At 36.3% G+C, this 22,084-nt stretch overlaps 1 protein-coding gene across 1 annotated transcript in view; it reads right to left on the minus strand.

Moving 5' to 3' along the window:
- Positions 1 to 22,084, minus strand: part of CNTNAP2 (contactin associated protein 2) — a 1,621,124-nt gene that overhangs the window by 912,290 nt on the left and 686,750 nt on the right. The window contains exon 10 of the mRNA XM_064372470.1: positions 15,431 to 15,537. Coding sequence (XP_064228540.1) covers positions 15,431 to 15,537 — 107 coding nt within the window. The remainder of the gene's footprint in view (positions 1 to 15,430; positions 15,538 to 22,084) is intronic.

Here is a 22,084-nt window from a genome sequence, read left to right on the forward strand (position 1 = left end):
TTTTCACTATTGAAGATGATGATAGCTGTGGACTCCTCACGTATCTTTATTGTATTGAGGTATGTTCCTTCTGTATCTAGTTTACTGAGAGCTTTTATTATGAAAGGATGTTGCATTTTGTCAAATGCTTATTCTGTGTCTGTTGAAATGATCATACGATTCTTATTCTTCATTCTGTTTATATGGTGTAATCACATTTGCTAATTTGGGTATGTCAAACCATCCTTGCATCCTGGGGATAAGTCCCAGGTGATCATGGTGTATAATCCTTGGAATGTGCTGTTGAACTTGGTTTTGCATGTATGCTCATCAGGAATATTGACTTATAATTTTCTTTACTTGTAGTCTCCTGGTCTGGCTTTAGTATCAGAGTAATGCTGGACTCATAAAATGAGTTTGGAAGTGTCATGATATTCTCCACAGAACAAAACTTGTCATAAAGAATAGTATGTACCATATATCAGGAACATTATCAAATGAAAAGGACGTCCCTTCTCTCATGGAGAATTGAAAAGAATTTAAGATGCCGTATCCCACAGAGAAAGCTTCCCTCATGCAGTCAAGGGCTTTGTATGTTCTGAGCCTGATAAACCTATCTTTATAGTCATTTGAGAGGTACGTGTATATATTTGGGGGTATGTGTGTGTGTTTGTGCATGCAGACACAGTTACATCTCAGACACAGTTATGGTTCAGTTGCCCCAAACTGTATTTAATACTTAGCAAGTACTAAGCAGTGAGATAGGCATTTGTGTCCAAAGATGAAAGGTACCTGGTCAGTAGCTTTAAGAACAGTGGATAGAGAGCTTATTTCAATACAATAAGGTTGCTGATGACATAACAAGACTCATATGAGTTATACCTCCAGGAATGAGTATTGTTTGATTTCATTTTTATTTGGGGTCTATTTAGTATAAGAACTGTCAATGTGTTTATATTGTTCGTGGTTTGTAAGAGACCAGACTGGTCTGTTTTTGCATTCATAACTGTAATGTAAAAATGTCTGTGCCTTTGTCTTTGATAAAGTTTTAATAACTAATTTATAATTTTTCTCATTGTTATAAATCAAAAGCCCTTCTGCATAAAGGATAAAAGAATAAACGCCAGCGATAGATCATATTGCCAATTTTATCCATACACTGTTTCCAAAGAGGCATTAATGCATCACTTCTGCTTACTACCAGTTTTCAAAATATCTTGCTGTGGTTTTGAATGGAAAAAAATACTATTCTTTTGACTTTAAAAATACTTTTTGACCTTTGTATATATTTAAACCTAAGGCAAGTAGAAAGATTATTTTAAAAATAGATAAATTTCTACTTCTCCTAAACTGCATTTATATAATCTTTAGGACCACTTGCAACACATACAAAGCCCTCTATTTGTCCACAAATCACACCGTAGAAATCACAGTTAGAAACACTACTGTTCTCAGCCTTGCCATTGAGAGGTAACTTGGCTCTGTTTGCAAGTAGTGTGATCTCATATACAGAGGAAGAGTGTAAATCTCTCTTCCTTTTCTCCCCACCCACTCTCCTAACTTCTTCTCCATATTCTCTCTGCCTCCTGCTTAAAGCCTTCCTTCTTTGGTTAAAGACAGTAGGTAGTCACGTGCTTGAGGAAGAGAACTGGGGTAAAATTTGGGAAATATGGGTGATTGCAGACCTCTGAAAGAAGGTAGCGTTTCAGAGTACTCATTTTTTAGGCATAGTTGCTAACCTTAATACACCATTATATCAGTAAGTATTTTTAAATATCTACTAAATTACCCCTCCTAAAAACATGTATGTTTATTCTTAGTTTTTTAAGTCTACGGATAACAAGCTCATCTTCCTAAGCATCAAAGTTCCATTCATTTATTGCACCTTTAGAAAGCAAAAGATTTCTCAAGACTCAAGTATGATTTTTCCACTGGGCTTCCTCATTTAAAAAGTACAATGAAAACATACTTTTGGCAAACTACTCAATAGAGAGACTGCTGGAATCTAAATGATCCCAGCATGACAATTACAGTTTGTGCAGATTAAATTTGTTTTTTTTTTTATTACCACATGTGAAACTGATGTTAATCAAGTGTCAATGTGAGCCCATTCCTTGGATAAGTAACCACATGTGGTAGAATTTACTACCTGATGTTCATTTATCTCATCTCAAGATAGGTGGTGCATGAGAAACATAGGGTGATGACAAATGGAAAAAAAAAAAAATACCACTTTGAATGCAAACTGAAATCCTAATTCAAATCCTTTAGAGTTTTTAAATAGCAAAGAGATTACTTGGGCTTTAGACTAACATACTTCTGCTATGTTCAAGGTCTTTCAATATCTCATCTATATGCATAAAGAATGAGGAGAAATGTTACTTATTAATAAACATTTTTCCTGATTACTAATAGTAATTCAAATGCTTTCTCAATAAATTTCTCTTCCATACTATTTTTGCCCTATGAATCATTCTGTATTATTATTTTTATTTCTAAAATATGTGCTAGCTTGAAAACCTAGTTTGGGCTGTAGACGTGAAGCTTGGCGAAAACGACCTCTATTCAGTGGCACTGTGGCAATCGCACCGCAGGAAAGCGAAAGTTGCAAGACAGAGTCGACACTGCATTTTATTGGGTAAGAGCGGAAAATACGTCATAAGCAGTGGATCTAGAAAAGAGGGACTTGTTTTGCAATGACTGCACTTTCATTTTCCATCACTGATGGGGCTGCTCCTTCCAGCCCACTTCTCTTCAGCGCCCTTTGGAATGACTGGCCTTGTGGCTAATCAACCACATGGTCAGCTGAGAAGAGGGGAGATATTCTGTAATAGCTTGGGGTTTCCCATTAGGTGCTGTAGCACAGAGGAGTAGACACCTATACTAACAACCAAGCAGCAAGTACTGCTGTCTGGAGTTTCCTACTTGCCTTACTCTAGGGCATCTAATACACATCCAATCCCAGTACTTCCCTCATGGAACTGCTATGCTGTGAGAAGGCAGGATTCCTTATTATTGAGAATCTCTCCTTTGTGGAAGTTCAGAATATGTTCTTTTGCTCTTTCACATAGCTTAATTAAGTCAGCTTAATTTAAAGAACTATACAAAAGAAAAATGGTGCTTTTCTAGACAATAAATTAACAAAGCTTCTGCTGTTCACCCAGTTTCAGGTTATTTAGGAACTTGTAGGGCAGTCGGTCTGCCCTGTGCCAATGCAGGTTTTATTACCTCAGGAAATCTCTATGTCATTCAAACTCTAAAGGTGCCTTATTAATGCCAGCATTTTCGGAGTAGGGATATGTTTCCATCAAATGCTTGAATATTCTCTAAGTGGGATAACTCAGCAACAGAGAGCCATATGGTAGGAAACACACACAGGCATTTCTAGAGCTCTGAACTCCTTTGTAGTAACACAAATGGGAAGCATTTTCCTCTTCACAGCCAAATTCTTAGAGGTATTTCTTTACCCAGTGTAGCTGGATGGCCTCACTTGGCCCTACCTAGCCCAGTGAAAGTTGATCACATGACTTGGCAAGGAATTCATGTTTAATTAATATCTCAACAGACTCAGATAGTGGCAGAGAGTATTAGGACATTTTGATGCCTGCTTATGAGTAATGACAGCAATTTTGTAGTTGCCAACATTGTCTGGCATTTGGTGTTGGCATCTGTGATGCCAAGAATGGTCTTTCAAAAGTAGGGTAGGCATATTTTTCAGACAGGAGCTACCATGGCAGCTTTGGGATGAAATTGGATGATAAGACTAAGGGACTACGAGCCCTTGAATCTTTTTCTCATTTTACTTAAAAATAAGACCATATTCTTTATTCAAATCCATATCCATTTGCATTATTTCACTTTTATTGGCTAAGTCTAAAGATTTCCAAATCAGTGATTTCACAAAAATTTGAAAGAAGTCAGATGGGAGAATACCATAAACGTCAAGCATCAAAATTTTCTTGGAAACAGCTGCAGTCTTGATAAGAAACTATTGCTTATTAATGGTGGTAGAAACCTTCATCAACTACAACAAGAGGATATTATTTGGTTGCATGGATAATTCCTCCCCAGATTACGACAATCTTTATATTTTATAAGCATTCTTTTGCCAAGAGGGAGAGGAAAGGAGGAAGAAAGCAGAATGCAGCAATGGCATCAACAAAATGAATGAGGTGAGCATTCTGTGTATCATGATTTTGTAAAAAAAAAAAAAAAAAAAAAAAAAAAATTTGAAATGCAGGAACCAATTTCAACTTTCAGAATTTCTTCCTGTGAATGATTGTGCAAAATCAAGAGATTCCTTACTGAGTAGTTTTTTCATAGAGTTTAGCAAACAAATTCAGGTGTCTTAATTTCAAAAGATATAAATTTGATGCAGCTAAGTCACAGCTGGACCACTCCTGAGGGGAGGAAGCACCTCATTATACCAGATTTAGCTTAACAGTCACAAAGGAATATAAAATTAGCTTTCTTACCTAAGATCATACTGTAAGCTAAATAAGTGAGGCATACTTAAGTAAAATAAATGCATTTGGGTCACTTTCAGTAAAGAAATGTTAACAGTTAAAGAAGTGACATCAAATTATCCAAATGGTTTTCAAAAATGCACTGTAAGCATTGTTCAGTAGCCTTACCAGTTCTTCCTTACTTCAGAAATAACTGAGAGCCAATAGCGTCTTATGAGAAAACTTAAATATCATTCAATGACATACATTTCTTTCTTCCAAAGCAGCATTCTCCAGCCTTTTTGGCAACAGAAACTGATTTCATGGAAGAAACTTTTTCATAGATCAGGAGGTAGAGGACGGTTTTTGGACGATTCAAATGCATACATTTATTTTGCACTTTATTTCTATTATTATTACATTGTAATGAATAATGAAATAATCATACAATTCACCATAATTTAAAATCTGTGGGAGCCCTGAGTTTGTTTTCCTGCAACTGGATGGTCCCATCTGGGAGCAATGGGAAACAGTGACAGATCATCAGGCATTAGATTCTCATAAGGAAGGTGCAACCTAGATCCCTGGCATGTACAGTTCACAATAGGGTTCGTGCTTCTCGTAGAATCAAACGCTGCCTCTGATCTGACAGGATGTGAAGCTCAGGTGGTAATGTGAACAATGGGGAGTGGCTGGAAATACAGATGAAGCTTCATTCCACCACTGCTCACCTTCTGCTATGTGGCACAGTTCCTAACAGGCTATGGACTGGTACTGCGGAGACTGAGGACCCCTATTCTAATGGATATAAGTTGTTTCATGATTTTAAAAAAATGACTTACAAAGAATAGCATCTGAAGTTATCCTTTGATATACAGGTGCTGAGAAACCATTGTCTTCTGGCTATGTTCACCCACTACTCAAGCCTGCACCCCTCTGCTCCTTTGACGAGACCAGTCACTTCACAGTATTACATTTACAACCATGGCTATCATCTGTTGAGAACTGACTACATTGTAGACAACAGGTTAGACATTTTACGTATCATCTGAACCCTTCACAATAATATTGGCAAGCACATACTATTATTCTTGTTTTATTAATAATGAAGCAGGGCAGTAGTGTGCTAGTAAATCAGCTCTATTACAAGTATCTTGATTTACAGAGTTTATCAATTTCCCTCATATAAATTCTCCCACCGTGGTCTGGTTCAAGCTACCAAGGTTTATCAAGGGTAAACAATCAATTCAAAAAATGTTTGTATATTTAACAATTAGTTCTGCTCTCTACAGAACGCTGAAAGGAACTTAGCTCAGAGTTCAGTTCCTGCCTGAACGTCTTCCCAAATATTTTAGTTCACATTGTTCTCTCTCTCTCATATCTTGCATACTTGCCTTGATACTAGCTGGACACATAAATATCTGTTACTTTCTTATAACGTATTAATGCTTTTTTATTACATATCCTGTTTTCTTTTAAAACTACCTTGTGGGTTGGGTGCAGTGGCTCATGCCTGTAATCCAAGCATGTTGGGAGGCCAAGGCTGGCAGATCACCTGAGGTTAGGAGTTCCAGACCAGCCTGGCCAACATGGTGAAATACTGTCTTTACTAAAAATTAGCTGGGTGTGGTTGTGGGCACCCATAATCCCACCTACTTGGGAGGCTGAGGCAGGAGAATTGCTTGAACCCAGGAGATGGAAGTTGCAGTAAGCCAATACAGTGCCACTGCACTCCAGCCTGGGCCACAGAGTAACACTTCATCTAAAAAAAAATCCACTGCCTTGTATACTTCATAAGGAAAATGGCTCTAATCTATGCTTTTGTTTTTACATAGTGTGTTGCATACAAAAGAGATGCATAATATTGTTGAATGAATTGAAACTACTTATGATTTAAAGATAATCCTATACACCAACTTTGAAAAGCTAAAGATTTGCCATGGAAACTTAGTGACTAATGTAAAAATAGAAACCAAACAGTTTGATTTGAGAGAAGTTAAAAAGAATGAGGAGAGACACATATTATTTTTACTCTAATTCTCCTTCCTTTTTTTTTTTGAACAGATATAAACCTTCCTGAAGTTCTCTTTCTTATCTTCAAATTAAACTAGCCTCTTTCCCTATATTCTCTTTTTCCATAATTCAACCTGACAAATGTGTTAAAATGGGTGTTTTCTATTCCTTTTTCTCTTCACTCTGAACCTTAGATAAAACACAGACTGGGATTCAAACTACAGGGAGTTTAATGAATAATGCTAGCTCCCTCAAGACCTAGCACTGGCATTTTATAGCTTCAGGGAAGTTCATAGGATCACAGCATGTCTCTACAGCACACTGCTTTTCAATATGCATTTGCAGATCAACTTTGGTAATTTTTTGCAAAGACTCAAAGAGAAAGACATATTTTTGAAACGATTGAAAGAGTCTTTGTAAAACTGAAATTAAATCCCTTCCCTCTATGTTTAATCTTGGTCATCATTCCAAGGCAAGGCATGAAAGACGGGATTAATTTGAAATTTGGTCTGCCTTAGAAATGTAAAGGTCTTTGGGCTGTGTTTCTCCAAATGACCTGCACTATTTTAATCCAGTGTAATTAATTTTGGTTGTAGTTGAAAGATAGAATGGCCTTTAAATCCCCTTCCAACATTTCTACCCAGGTAGTACTTTCCCAGTTCTTTCCATCTCATTTTATCTGTAGGCACCAGATGAATATGAGAGTAAAGGGAAGGCTGGGAGGATTGTTTCTTTGCTCAGTAAGTGTGATTTCAGGAAGTGACACCACTTGCCACTGTTTCCCTTTGCTCCCAGTGCTTTAACTCTGGTGAGAAAGTGAGCTTTTCCTCTAGAGAATACATACAACTGAGCAGGGCTTATTAATATTTTACTTGTATATATTCTATTGAAAACCACACTCTCTACCAAGCACCATGCTGAAGTGGCATCACCTAACTCTGATTCCTCCCTATCCATCTGGTAAAACAAACAAGCAAGCAAGCAAATAAACAAACCCAGAAATAAAGCAAAACAAATTATTTGAAAATACAATCTGAAAAGCTGAAATAATTGCCTAAAACAAATAATTTGTGACAAAATATTAAATAATTTTATTTTTTCCCTATGTATCCATATTTTGTAAACATGAAAAATACCAAACTAGATTCTAAGAGGTAAGCATGCAGTAAAATTTATTCCTAGATCACAATCCTGGTGAACTAGAGATGTAGAAATAAGGTAATAAGAACTTTTATTTTTAATGAAACTATACAATGTGTTTGGAGGGGGCTACATCCTAGTATTCCTGCCGTCTTCCATTCTCTGCTTCACACTCCAGCATCTATTCCATATATGGAATGGAGTCAGTTCTCACCATATTGAAGAATGAATAAGTGATGGTAGGAATATGGATCCTAGTGTTCTGTGGTCCTGCAGTTGTGTCCCATAGTCCCTCCTTAATAACTGGGACACACTGAGCATCTGATGTAGGTCATGGTGTGGGAATGGGATGGGAGGTAAAATTGGAAGAATTTGGCAGTTGCTTACTTGATAACACGGAAGCAAAATCTGACTGCATAATACCATATCTAGATTAGAAAGAGTAGATGTATCCCATGCATATAAATCCGCCAGGGTGGCTATTATATTTTCTAATAAAACCCTTTATCTTTTCAATGAGCATTTACTTAAATATTGAGATATACTAAGATCTTTACTTTGAGAATCATGGATATGAAAAAATGGTGTGTGTACTGAATGAAGAATATACTGATCGGTACGTGCAACTTATACTCAAAGTAAAATTAGACTAGGTGTTTTTTTGAAACGTAGTGGCATAAGTTCCTAAAAAGCTGGACATTTTCTAAATGTAAAAAGCACTTAATAAACAATATCTCATTGAATTTTGAAGAGGAAACAAGTTTAGAGGCATTAAAGGACTTTTCTAAAAACACAAAACCAAGATAGCACAGAGGAGACAGGGAAAAGAGATGGGGAGGAAGGTGATTAAATCTGAATATTTCTTATTTTATTGCTGTTCAGTAACCTGTGCCATGGACTGGAAAAGCTGACTTCACCTTCTGTAAGTGTGAGTGAAATGCACACTAATGCAGCAAGAGTGTCTGAGGAAACAGAAGATTTAGAAAGTGTGGAGACAGTCATTTTTCTGGAACTTAAACGTGATCAACTGATGGAGAAGTAAGTTTGCCCAAATAGCCTGAGAATCTGAGCGTTTGACATCAGGACATCTGATTTCAAACCCTGAGTGATTTTTCCCTTTCCATAATTTCCCTGCAGAAAGGATACATGTATAACATTACATGATAAATCAAAAGATTGTTATGTTCATGTTATTCAAATTTTATACACAGCTTAAAATAAACTTCTTGCCATGTACTAGGCATTATTTAAACATATCTGTATCTATTTTAGTATAGCTCCTACAACCAGCCAGTATAGTAACGGATCGCACTCTATGATGTAAAGGGTCCCCAACCTGTTAGGCACTGGGCCTCACAGCAGGTGGCGAGTATTACTACCTGAGCTCAGTCTCCCATCAGATCAGCGGCAACATTAGATTCTCAAAGGACCCTGAAACCTGTTGTGAACTGTGCATGTGAGGAACCTAGGCGAGAATCCAACTAATGCATGATGATCTGAGGTGGAACAGTTTCATCCCGAACCGTCCTCTCCCCCTTCTACCCCAACTGGTCTGTGGAAAAACTGTCTCCTAGTGGCAAAAAGATTGCGGACTGCTGATTTAAGATATTGTTTTTGTTGCAACTTACTTTGTTACTGTTACTATAATGTCATAGATCTCACAAATTACAGTAATGAATGGGGTGTCTTAACACGGCACAGTATTTTCCTTAATGATAATTTGAAACGTGTAGATTTGTTTGCTAATATACTGAATTCCTCCATATAATTTCTTAGAATGATGTTTAATGTCTTGTGGTAGTTTCTGCTATTATTATTGTTACTACCCTCTCTGCCTTCCATTTATCCATATTTTGTTACTGTACTTTATTCTATTTTTCTTTTCTCCCCTTTAACTTTACTCTCTCCTTATAGCTTCACTATCTTCATAAAGTTGTATAAAGGGCATTGAATAAAATTTAAAAAAAACACTTGATGCTCTGAATACTCTTTGACATTCACGAATGCTTGAAGGCAGTACATATTCACAGCATGCATATTCGGTGCTGGGCGAGTCTCTGGTTTAAAATGATGGGTGAAATGTGGCAAGATCTCCTGCCAGAGATGTATAGTCCAGTGGCAGAGACAGATATTATTAAATAATTATGAATAATAAATGCAAAATTGTAACCACTGTTAGTACTAAAAGAGATGTGTATTTTAGATTAAGAGGATTTGACCTAATGACAGGGTCATGGAAAGTTTTTCTGAGATGACTGTTGAGCTGAAATCTGAGAGAGGAGTAGAAATGTACCAGACAAGACAGAGAGGGAGATGTGCAACTGTCCTGTGGTAGGAGCAGTGGTACAGGAAGGGAAGAGTGTCAGAGTGCAGGGCATACATCCAAGACTGAAAGGAGGCCAGTGCACTGAAGGGGAGAATGGGAGAAGAAGTAGGGGAGGAAATCACATTAGAGACACGGCCATACCAAGTAGGACCTGGCAAGCCAGGTGAACTTGCCTCGAAGGATACATTCCAATTCCCCAAGGTGAAATATCTAGGTTTTATTTTAGGTATCTGATATGGTTTGGCTTCTGTGTCCCCACCCAAATCTCACTTTAAATTGTAATCCTCACATGTTGTGGGAGGGACCTATAATCCCCACATGTTGAGGGAGGGGGGTGATTGGAACATGGAGGAAGATTCCTCCATGCTGTTCTCATGAAAGTGAGTGAGTTCTCAGGATAGTGAGTGAATTCTCACAAGATGATAGTTTTTTAAGGGGTTCTTCCCCCTTTACTTGAAATTCTCCCTCCTGCCACCATGTCAAGAAGGTCTTTGCTTCCTCTTTGCCTTCCACCATGATTGTAAGTTTCCTGAGGCCTCCCCAGCTATGTGGAACTGTGAGTCAACTAAACTCCTTTTGTTTATAAATCATCCAGTCTCTGGTATGACTTTACAGAAGTGTGTGAATGGACTAAGACAATACCCAACACAATTCTACCCAGTGACTGTTTTTGTAGCAATACTCAAACTCCAAGTTATCACTGATGCCTAAGTTGTAGAAACTCCAAACAGACAGAGACACCAAGTTTCTTTGTGCTAATAAATGTAGGTCATTATGTCCTGTTTTAGTGTGACTACAACAAGTAGGATTAAATTGGTTTTGAAAATTATTCTTTGAATTAAATCACTTATAGGTACAGTGGATTATAAACAACATGGTATGTGCTGTTGATATCCACTGCGCTTCTCATGTGTGCTGTAATAAGGTACAACACAATTTACAGTTTATACCCTGATGAACCCAGAGGGAATGCTCCAGCATATAGCATGTAGAACTGCTACCTTTTCCATTTAAATTTTTCTCTAGCATTGGCTAGAAAAAATTTTACTTTTGCTTTATTTGGCAACAACAGGGTCTATTCTTTACTAGTGTTTCAGATTTTTTTTAAATCTTGTGATTTTAAAATTAAAAGAGAATTATATAGGTCAACTAATTTACCTCCTACTGTTTCCACTGGAAACATTATGTCTATATATCTGGGCAATTGTGAAACTCTCTACTTTAATGAAAAGATCTGCAAAAACGTTGCCTGTCAGAATGCATATATGGCATTTAATAAATTTCCAAGGCTAACATTGCTTATTTTTGTCAAATACTAAAATACTACCCTTTAACCTCTCGCACTCATTTAATAGCCAAAAGCTTTTATATTATTAAGAATATGCTAAGAAATTTTTAGAGTAGTTTCACATAAGGAACTAATAATATATATAAGAACGACCGAAGTCTGAGAGGACCCAGCAGCATATTAAGGAGATAACAAAGCCTTGAGATAAGTGATCATTTTTTTGATTTATGTAAACTAAATGATGTAAAATAATTGTGAAAGTGTAAGGAACATACGTGTAAAAAAAAGATGATAATTAGATACTAAAGAGCATTTGAAGTATTGCAAAGCTTGGAGATCAGCTGGAACGTATCTATACAGCACTGCTAAGAGGAAAGACTGCAGCTAGAAACATGAAGTTTTTCTACCAAGACACATTCTTACAGTGCTTTTGGGAGAGTGAAGCAGGGATAAGTCAATCCAATGGACACACACAAACTATTCAACATGATCACTTTAGTCTCTGGTCATGGTTTGGTGTTCAGATATGTTATTAGTTAGTTCTTAAGAGATTTTTTGAGAGTGGAATGCCTATACAAGAAATTTTTTTCAAGTATAAAACTGCAACAATTTAAAGTATTTGCATTTTGTCACAAACTAAACTCTTTTGTTTTTAAACAATAAAAACTGGCTTTCCCTTTCCTGTGATCGATCTTCTGTGATCTTTGGCTTTGTTGGGATTATCTCCTCAACTCAAAGGGAGACATCCTGGCTCCTCAGGGGAGTGGTTCATGAATGACAATCCTCTAAGCCCTACGGATAATTTATGTAAAAACAAAGTCACCATGTATAAGCAAACCAACAAATGAAAAAAAGAGACATAGGTTTAGGAAGTATACAGATTTCTCTTAATGCTCTTAAATTCTTCTGGAGAGAAATACTATGGAAACCCATCATTTACTGCAGTCCAAATCTGCCATAAAAGTGATAGCAAATAATGTATGGTGACATGAAATTAAGAGACAAATTGTGTGATGTGAGCAATTATTGGTATAGAAGTTCAGAGAAAATGGACAACTGCTCTGAAAGTGATGAAATGACAAAAATTTATTGAGTACCACATATGCCAAAGTTTTTCTCAGAGGCTTCAGTGAGTCATTTCATTTAATCTCTCAATGGCTTGATGAGGTGAGCACTATTACTTATCTATTTCATACAGGAAAAAACTGAAGCTCAAATAATTGAAATGACTTAGGGTACAAGTTAGAAAATGGTAGAGTCAAAGTCAACGCAAGGGTGTGAACAGGCAAAAGGGTTTCTCTGTTCCATCTTGAACTAGAGCTTCTAGCCTGGATGATCACAGGACACTCATAACACCTCTGTCTCAACTGTAGAAAGTGTGGTAAAATACGTAACCTGTAATGTTTGAAACTCTAACAAATGTTTGGTCATGTTAAACTTTAGATTTTAGTTAGCTACTTTTTTTATAAATTAAAAATACTATTTTAAATAATTAGCATAATTTCCAGATGAATGCTTGGTTTTCTGCAGAAAATAATGAAGCAAAATATTTTACATAACTTGCAAGGTTCAAATCCACAGCACACAGAATAAGCAGCTGCAAATCTCAGCTCATTGGCGTTTAGAAAGCCAAGAGACTTCAGTTGAAGAAAGTCCAAGAAAAATCAAATGATTTACCACAAAGTCACACGGCCTGACGATTTTATAGCTAGTGTCAGAAACATCAGAAACTGGGGTCTTTTCATTTTGATCTTCTTGCTATGAATGTGGTTACTGATTTAGTAAAAATGTAAAATTGTTCATTCTGTGTGGAACTGAACGGCATACATTATATCTTCTTACATTATGTGCTGTGTGAAATTTTTAGCAATTCCATGTGGGTAAGACTTTATCAAGTCTTTCAGGTTATTAGGAGGCAAATGGTCTTCAATTAGCTACAATGTATATTTTTCAAAACAAAATAGTCTCCAGCCAACCCTCTCTTGAATTATGCAGTATGGTGTTTTCACCTCTATTCATGCACATGTTTGATATTCAAAATTTTGGCTTCATTTGGAGAAGACAACAAAAGTTCAGGCTTATTTATTTATTTATTTGACGAAGTCTCTCTCTGTAGCCCAGGCTTGAGTGCAGGGGCTCATTGCAACCTCTGCCTCCCAGCTCCTGGTCCATGCAATTCTCCTGCCTCAGCCCCCTGAGTAGCTGGGATTACAAGCACGCACACCATGCCCAGCTAATTTTTGTATTTTTAGTAAAGACAGGGTTTCACTATGTTGGCCAGGCTGGTCTTGAACTCTTAACCTCATGATCTGTCCACCTAGGCCTCCCAAAATTCTGGGATTACAGATGTGAGCCACTGTGCCCAGCCTTATTATATGATTCTGCTTTTAAAGATCCAAAAAAATGGAGCAAGGAAAAAGTAGGAAGGAGCAGCAGAACAATAGACAATTTTCCTGTATTAAAAACGTTTCGAGCTGCCAACGAGTGCGAAACCCAGACACACTTAAAGTATTTCTAATCCTTGGAGTGATTACCCTTAAACAAAACAAACCTCAACTACTCAACCAATAGCATACGTTTTTAAATTTTTTTGTATTTTTGCTGTGTATTTTAATGATGGAAGCAGATATATTAAAAAAAGAATAACTTGCTTTTCAATTCATTATAAAAGTCATCAGTGAGATAGAAAATCCTTGCAACCACCACAGAGTTCTTGCTCTTTACCATTGGTTAGCATTACCGTATTTCAGGAACAAGATCCCTTGTGATTCAATATGGTATTTATAATACACGATACAAATTATACGAATGGAGTGAAGGTACCCAGTTGCATCAAATTTATGTAATTTTATCATCATCATTTATATAATGAATGTCACATGCTGAAAGTTAATATTTTGATGTGATTGGTAAGGCAGAACTTCAGTTATAACTCTTTTCTTTGAATTAATTTCCATATCATTTTTGTTCTTTATTCATTAAAATACTTTCAAATATGTAAACACAGATAATGAATCTACTAAGTGTCTATTTTGACCTTGTTTACATCTTCCCATTGTTAGTTTTGTCAAGATTTCCTTTGCCTTGTTTTTAAATATCTACCTAAATAAATAAATGTGTGCAATGTTTTAAGTCAACATTTTACAATACATTCAAAACATGATTTCTTGCTGCATATTACTACAAATAACACAATGGAAAGGATTAGAGACCTGTATGACATTTTTACTGTACCCAGGGCTCTACTCTGTGATAGTTTTCTTGTCACTATTTCCTAAAAGTAAAACGAAGAGCGTTTTATTTGTATAATCAGAGGGTTTAGATGTTAGAGTTTCAGTGTTTGGGCATATTGAGAGAAGGTTGAATTCTCTCTTTTTTTCTCACTCTTCCTTCCCTACACACACACACACACACACACACACACAGGCACAGACAGATGTACACACTAACCAACAGTTGATTCTCTTAATTATGATTTATGCCAAATCTCTTTTCAAAAGTGCTTTGTTTTCAAAAGTGTTTTGCAAATGGCGATGCATTATTGGAAAATTAATATTACATTTATAGAGTTAGCATTAAATTAAGAATTTTTTTAAGCAAAAAAATTAATTTTTATTTAACCTTTTGGAATAAAGCTATTATAAAAAGCAAGGCACATTTATGTTTTACTAATCATTTTTGCATATTACTTTTTATTTTTGCCATTCATAAATATTTTTGCCTTTTTATGTTTTCATTTTACACCTATTAACTTTTAGATATTCCATTTCTGACTCATTTCTTTTACCTAAATAAAGGTAGCCAAATAGTTGGTCTAAAGCATGAGGCAGCTATCATCCAGAAACTAAATGTTCCAATTACACTCTGTCTCCCTCTCTGATTAATTGATAAATGAGAGTCCAGTCAGAGACATCACACTAACACAATTTCCCAAACAATCAAACCCAAACAGACATAGGTTAGATACAGAGAGGCGAATCCAAGTTTGGCCTTCCAATCTCAACTACGTGTTTATGGTCCAACAGTGAAAATGTTGGAACTTCTTTTTGAGTCAATTGCCACCAGAGAGCATATTTTAACAGGTAGACATTTTTTAGAGAAATGACAACAGAATCTTGGTTTTCCAGATTTAAGTGATGTATTACGTGGATTATTCAGGTTGCTGAGCTTTAAAGCATAGCTGAAAACTTGAGATACTCATGCAATTACAAGATCAAAGTGAGATAAATTGGCACTCACGGTTGTGGCAGGTGGCCCCACTGTATCCTGTCTCATCACAAGTGCATTTGAAGCTGTCCCATGTTTGCGAACACTTTCCGCCATGCTCACAGTGATTGGGCACACATCTGTCAGAGAAAGAGACAAACAGAAATAAACCAACAACAAACGAGATTTATGAGTGGCCAAATTCCAAGCTGTCTGGGCAATATATCATTTCAATGCCAGGTTGTCTTACCAAGGTAATTAATCCTTGTTAGTTTAAGCAGATTAATATGATTCATGATGGAAGGTGCCAAGCGCAACAAAGATGATATATCACAGGCCTGGTGCTTCCCATTTTTGAGCAAACAGTAGATACTAACAAACAACTGAGGGATTTATTTGAATATCACAGATTCATTTTATTTTTCTTTTACCCCACAGCAAAGACAACAGCTAAGTTTCCTCCTGGTGAAACATAGAAGATAAGCTGTCTTATTTCTTATTTTATTCTGTTCAAGTCAAATACTGACTTAAAGAGGGGCATCACCAAGTTTTTCATAGCAATTTGAGTTTTTGAAACAATGCCATGACGACAGCAATGAAAATAAATGAGAAAGAAAGGATTTCTAAGTCTTCCAAACACCTCTCTGTATTTCCCGCTGGATAATAAAAGCAGCCTGCTTAAAGAGGCAGCAAGCATAACACAGGGGAAAAAACACAGGTTTTATGTTCAAATTTATATCTTTTCATTAAGATAACTAATTGTGACTACTTAAGTTAATCTCTTTGAACCTTAGTTTTCACCTTTGAAAAATAGGACAATGATCTCTATCTTACAAGTAATTTTAGGTTTGGAGATAATGTTCCTGAAGTATTAATAGTTAATTAATAGGCAGGAAATAGTGGGCCAACAAAGGGAAGCTGTAGGTATCCGCAACACAGCCTCCAGGGCACAGCTTGGCTGTCCCTCAGAAATTGTGAGGTTGAAATTTGTCCTAAACACCCCTGTTTCAATGGCACAAACCCTTTCCTTTCTCCTGGTTCCATCCCTCATCTCTCCCATCAGTTCCTCTCTTCATCTACCCCACGACATGATTTTTTAAAAATATAATCCTGGTTAAGATGCTCACGGATAACAAAGGTATTCATTATGATGTACCAGTATTCACAAAAGACATCTAGATTTTCATAGGGGATTGTCAAAAATAGGAAAACTCTTCCAGATTAAAATAGCAGAATCTATAATCATGGGTCACAGGTAAAGGACAGATAAAAAGCCACCTTGCAAGCAACCCCTTTATCATAATTCCCTAGTAATTCCTTGCTACAAAATCTGATAGAGCTGGCCTCAGCAATAGCAATCTCCAACTCCTGTTCTCAATTTACCATTGGCCATGCCTAAAACCATCTGTAGCAGGGGTCGGCTCAGTTTGGCATGGAGCTTGCGCTCTGAGTAGCTGTGCTGTTCTTCCACAAGTTTTTACAGACCTTTACTCCTGCAACAAACACTGATTGGGCACTTGCTTTAGGCACAGCACTACGGAAAACAGATGATTAACATTGTATTTACAGCCTTGCAGAAGAGCTTATAGTTTATATAGAAGTAGATGTAGTATGTATGAAAACTACAGTACAAGGAAGAAACGAAAAACCGCATAATGCAGGGACAAATAAAGTACTATGGGATTTCACACGAGGAATCACATGTACATTTTGGGCACAATTAAAAGTTTTTGGGTTGAGATTCAATAAATGGACGGACTGCAAGAGAAGAAAATGAGAGGAAAAAAACATTATTGGGGAAAGATACAATATAAACAAAAGCATCTTGTTGAATGATCATGAGGAATGGAAAATTCACCCGAAGTTTAATAGACACTTATTTTTTATAAAATTTGGGCTCTGTGTTATCAAGGCTACAAAGATGCTTCATCTCCAAAGATTTTACAGTTTGGGTGGAGGTGGGGTGGAGATCTGATTCATGAAAAATACAAACCCAGAAGAATTTGATGAATCATAAAAGAGATATGAAATGCTATAGAAATTTGGATAGTAGAGGAGTTACAGGTGGATAATAAATAAAGTACTTCATAAAGTTCAGAACACTTCGCCTGGGCCTGAAGAGTTGTATGTTTATTATTAAAATGTTGAATATCGTGCCTAGCAGAATAGATGAAAAAAGCACTGACAGGGACGTGGAAGAGTGAAAGCAGTAGGTGGTCTGACCTTTCCTACAGCCGCTATGCTATACGGGCCCTGAGGCACCCAGCCACACATGACAGAAGGTGTTTACATCCAGAGCAGGTGGTTCTCTGTATCATGGAAGGAAGCAATGGGCTAGACACTTCAAAATGACCCAAAACTAAAACAGCCTTGATACTTAGTGTTGGAATTCAGTATGTATATGATGTTGTATGGTATATTTACTTTCTAAATTATGGTGGGTTAATATTAGCTCAGCCTAATATTGAAAGTAATTCACATCAGCTCATTATATCAATTAATTCAGAAGTAGTGCAGAAGTGTAGTGAGTAGCAAAGGAAAACCAGGCTGGAATCTAAGTGTGGTGTAAATAATGGGCAAAGTAGAAAATCATCTCCATGATAGAAAAGATTACTGTGTTCTTACACACACGCAAAAAGCCTATACCATCAAGTGAGATTAAATGAATACAAGTCATCCCTCCGTATCTGTGGGGAGATTGTTCTACACCACCTCCCTACCCCACAGATAACCAAATCCATGCATTTTCAAGTCCCTGTTATAAAATGGTACAGTATTTGCATATAATCTATGCATAGCCTCCCATATAATTTAAATCATCTCTAGATTACTTAGATTTATCATTGTATTGCTTTTTTTAATTGTTTCTTTTCTATCTGCCATTCGTTGGATTCACAGATGGATTCACAAATATAGAGGTCCAACTATACTTCCAAAATTCAGTATTAAGGATTTCTTCAAAAGTTTTTTTTTTGGTATTTAGATGGAATTTTAATATTTCTCTTGTTTTTTATAATTCTTATTTTTATTATTTATTTCTTTTTTTTTTTTTTTTTTTTTTTTTTGAGACGGAGTTTCGCTCTTGATACCCAGGCTGGAGCGCAATGGCGCGATCTCGGCTCACCGCAATCTCCGCCTCCTGGGTTCAGGCAATTCTCCTGCCTCAGCTTCCTGAGTAGCTGGGATTACAGGCATGCACCATGACATCTGGCTAATTTTTGTATTTTTAGTAGAGACAGAATTTCACCATGTTGGTCAGGCTGGTGTCAAACTCCTGACCTCAAGTGATCCACCCACCCCAGTCTCCCATAGTGCTGGGATTACAGGCATGAGCCACCATCCCCAGCCAGTTCTTATTTTTAAAACTGACATTCTCCCTATGATGATTATGGACACTGTAATTCTTAATGGCGGAACATGCTTTATTTCCAAACCAACTTGATTCAAATATAATTGCAAACCCTATCACCATACATATTTTTTAAAAAGTTAGGGCTAGTTACCAAGCAAAATAAAATACTAATTAACCTAGCAGCCCCTTTCCTATTATTTCCTAGAACCAGTAACCTATGTCCAATACACTATTATTACATTGCTTAGTAATGGTATGCTGAGCACCTGTCTCTTCTGAACTGAGATTCCTACAATTAGGGATTTTATCTTATGATCCTTAATGTAACTAGGTGCACACTCAGTAACAGCCTATTGACACATTGAAAGAATGGATGAATTCAATGCTAGAAAGTTACACCACAAAGAAATTGAAGTAATTTTAGAGCAAATATCTCTTTTACTGTGAGAAATATACATTACTTGTTTCTATGATTTTATTCTCAAATCCAGACTCTTGCTCTAATAAACTAATTTTTTTAGTAGGCCACAGGGAATGTGTTATTTGTTTCATGGCATGTCCTAGCTTGAAAGTTTGATTCACATCAAAAATGAATCAAAATGACTCAACTGCTTCTACTTGAGAATGACTTGACTGGGATCAGGAAGATACAGGGGAGAAGTTCACAGGTGTCAATGTGTTGTGATCAAAGGACTCCAGAAGAAGTGATGCATCAAATTAACTCAGGCTCCAGACAGCCCTGCCTTCTTCATCAGAATCGTCCTTTTAGTTATAGCCTTTCAAAATGATTTAGAATCAAAATGCATTTTATTCAAATAACATTTATTTAGACTCCAATACATAAGACAAACGAAAGCTGTATTTTGGAAGGTCAAGTGGGTTGCGATTACTTAATGCGAAATAAATCCACATAGACAGAGTGGCTGCTTAGATGGATGTCACAATTCACTCCAGGGCTATGGATGGCAGTTGCACTTTTATTTTACCCACAGCATCCCTTTGATTTCTGAACTTGATTTTAATTGCAAAGCATTGGGAAATTTGAGATTCACAAATAGAAGAAACTGCAAATGGTACCAGATTTGTTTGTTCGTAGTAGCTTACTTTGTAGTGTATGTGTATTACTTAATTAAGCAGGGATAGTGGAAGAAATTTTATTTCAAATCTAAAAAATGTTAGCTTGACAGCATAACTGAATGCACTGGTAATCATCAAGGCACTTTGAAGGTGTTTTTCATCTACGGTGTTTAAAAGTTAAAACAGACATTTTAAAATAAAATTAAATCTTTGTGTTACCTTTGAAACCACATTTGGTTTTGTAAAACTTGACATGAAAACCAGGCATAGCACCATGACTCCAGAAATCACATGGAAATGTGTTCTGGTGGAACCATACAGCCATGAACAGTGCAGTGTTTATCAGAATAGCTTGCTGTTCTGTATAAACCGGATCCTTGGGACTCAAAAGCAATGTCTGTCAAAGCTTTGTGTGCATAGGAATCTCTTGAAAATCTTAAGATTCTGATTCTTGAGGTCAGGATTGGAGTCTGGGATTCTGAAATCCTAACGAGTTCCCGGGTGATGCTCGTGTGATCAGTCAGAGGACCAGGCTTTGAATAACAAGACTGTAAAGCATTGTACTTCTCTGCAGTGTGGGGGCGCAAGGCAGAACACAAATGCTGAGTAGGAGGAGAAACAGCCCAGGAAGCGGGCCCAAGGAGAGAAGACAGCATGGCATGCAGCCAGGGCAAACACAATGTATTCAGTCATTTCTCCTAAGACTACTCTTCCTTAGGTCCTCCTACCATTTTTAATCTGACGCACTCAGAGTGACATATAATCATCTTTGTAATGTCATTTAGTAAGTTAAATCATTTCTGAACCTGACTGTAGACTTCATATAATTCATGGAAGTGATCACTGACTATAAAGTCAGTTTCATTTCATCGTAAAATCAAGTTCAGCATTCTCAATCTCAGAGTTAGCTAAGGCTTTTCCCTGCTTAGATTGCATACAAATAACAGTGCTAGGATATTTAATTTGCTTTTAGACTAATACCAGTTTGACACCTGGACATTATGCCCTGTTCTAAACTTTAGAAAAGACTGCTTCTAGGTTACTGATAACTTATTTTTGTAATTAAAATGATTTATAAGTTATTATTCCAGCATAAGTTTCCTCCTTAATTTTTGATTTTTTCCCTTCATTGCAGCATGAAATTTTATTTTTTGCTTATTGAGACAAGAAATACATTTAGAGTGCTTGGTTTTTTTGAATACTATTATTCATACTGTTTACTCTAAGCAATGTTTCCATAATCATAGTATTTCCTTTTACGTTACTTTCTACATTTATCTCAACAATATTTGGGTACTTTTATTTCTATACTAATTAGATATTGATTTCAGTTGAAAGGATATTCTCTATGGAGTGTCTTCTATTTATTTTATTCTGTCTTCTATTTATTTTATTCAAATATAAATTATATAGAAAAGCAGTCACAATTCCAGTAACTAATTTAATATTTTATTACTACATAACATTATAGTGGTAAAACTAGAAATGCTAATGTGATATTGATGGAGCGTCTTCAACCAGCATTTATTTATAGAAATATTTCACTGCTAAGATATTTACTGTCCCTCCTACATTATGTCCAAACTTTTCATTAAAAAAATTATCAAGCATATTTGGTCCACATCTATTGATCATTCATTTCACTGTTACGATATAAGCAACTTAACTTGGGTTTTCTGCCTTTTAAATCTTTTTTTAAATTATAACAAACTAGAGTTCACTTTATCTCATTTTGTTAATTTACTTAGAGTTATACTTTTACAATCTATTCCTCATTGTTTTGTAAATAAAATGTCTTTTGAAAGATCACTGGCTCACAGGAGAAGAACCTGCGAAACCATCTGTTCATTCATCTATCTCCAGGTTGAACTGTGTTAAATCTAAATAAATAACACTAAGATCTTTTAAACCAGTCAGTCGCCTGCTCCACGTAAGACACTTTAAAACGAACTCTAGAGAAACAAAGAATAAAGAAAGTTTCATTCTTAAGAATTTGTATTTATTCATGCAAATATAATTAGCAAGTCAGTTCTCTACATATGCCAGATATTAGAAATACTGGTACAGAAATTAGGATCATAGGCCACTGGTTTATGCATGCATAAAAGTTTTATGGAATAACAAATCTCTGAAAAAAAGTTTAGATTTGGGTAGCCTGGAAGGAGGAGGAATCCCCTTCTATGTGGAGGGAAGGCAAGAGCTTGCACTACTAGTTTAGTTCAGCACGAAATGTGGTTATGAGGTAATAAATCATCGAG

This window comes from Aotus nancymaae, unplaced genomic scaffold, assembly GCF_030222135.1.
Source record: "Aotus nancymaae isolate 86718 unplaced genomic scaffold, 86718_ANA_hifiasm-v0.15.2.pri h1tg000002l, whole genome shotgun sequence".
Lineage (NCBI taxonomy): Eukaryota > Metazoa > Chordata > Mammalia > Primates > Aotidae > Aotus > Aotus nancymaae.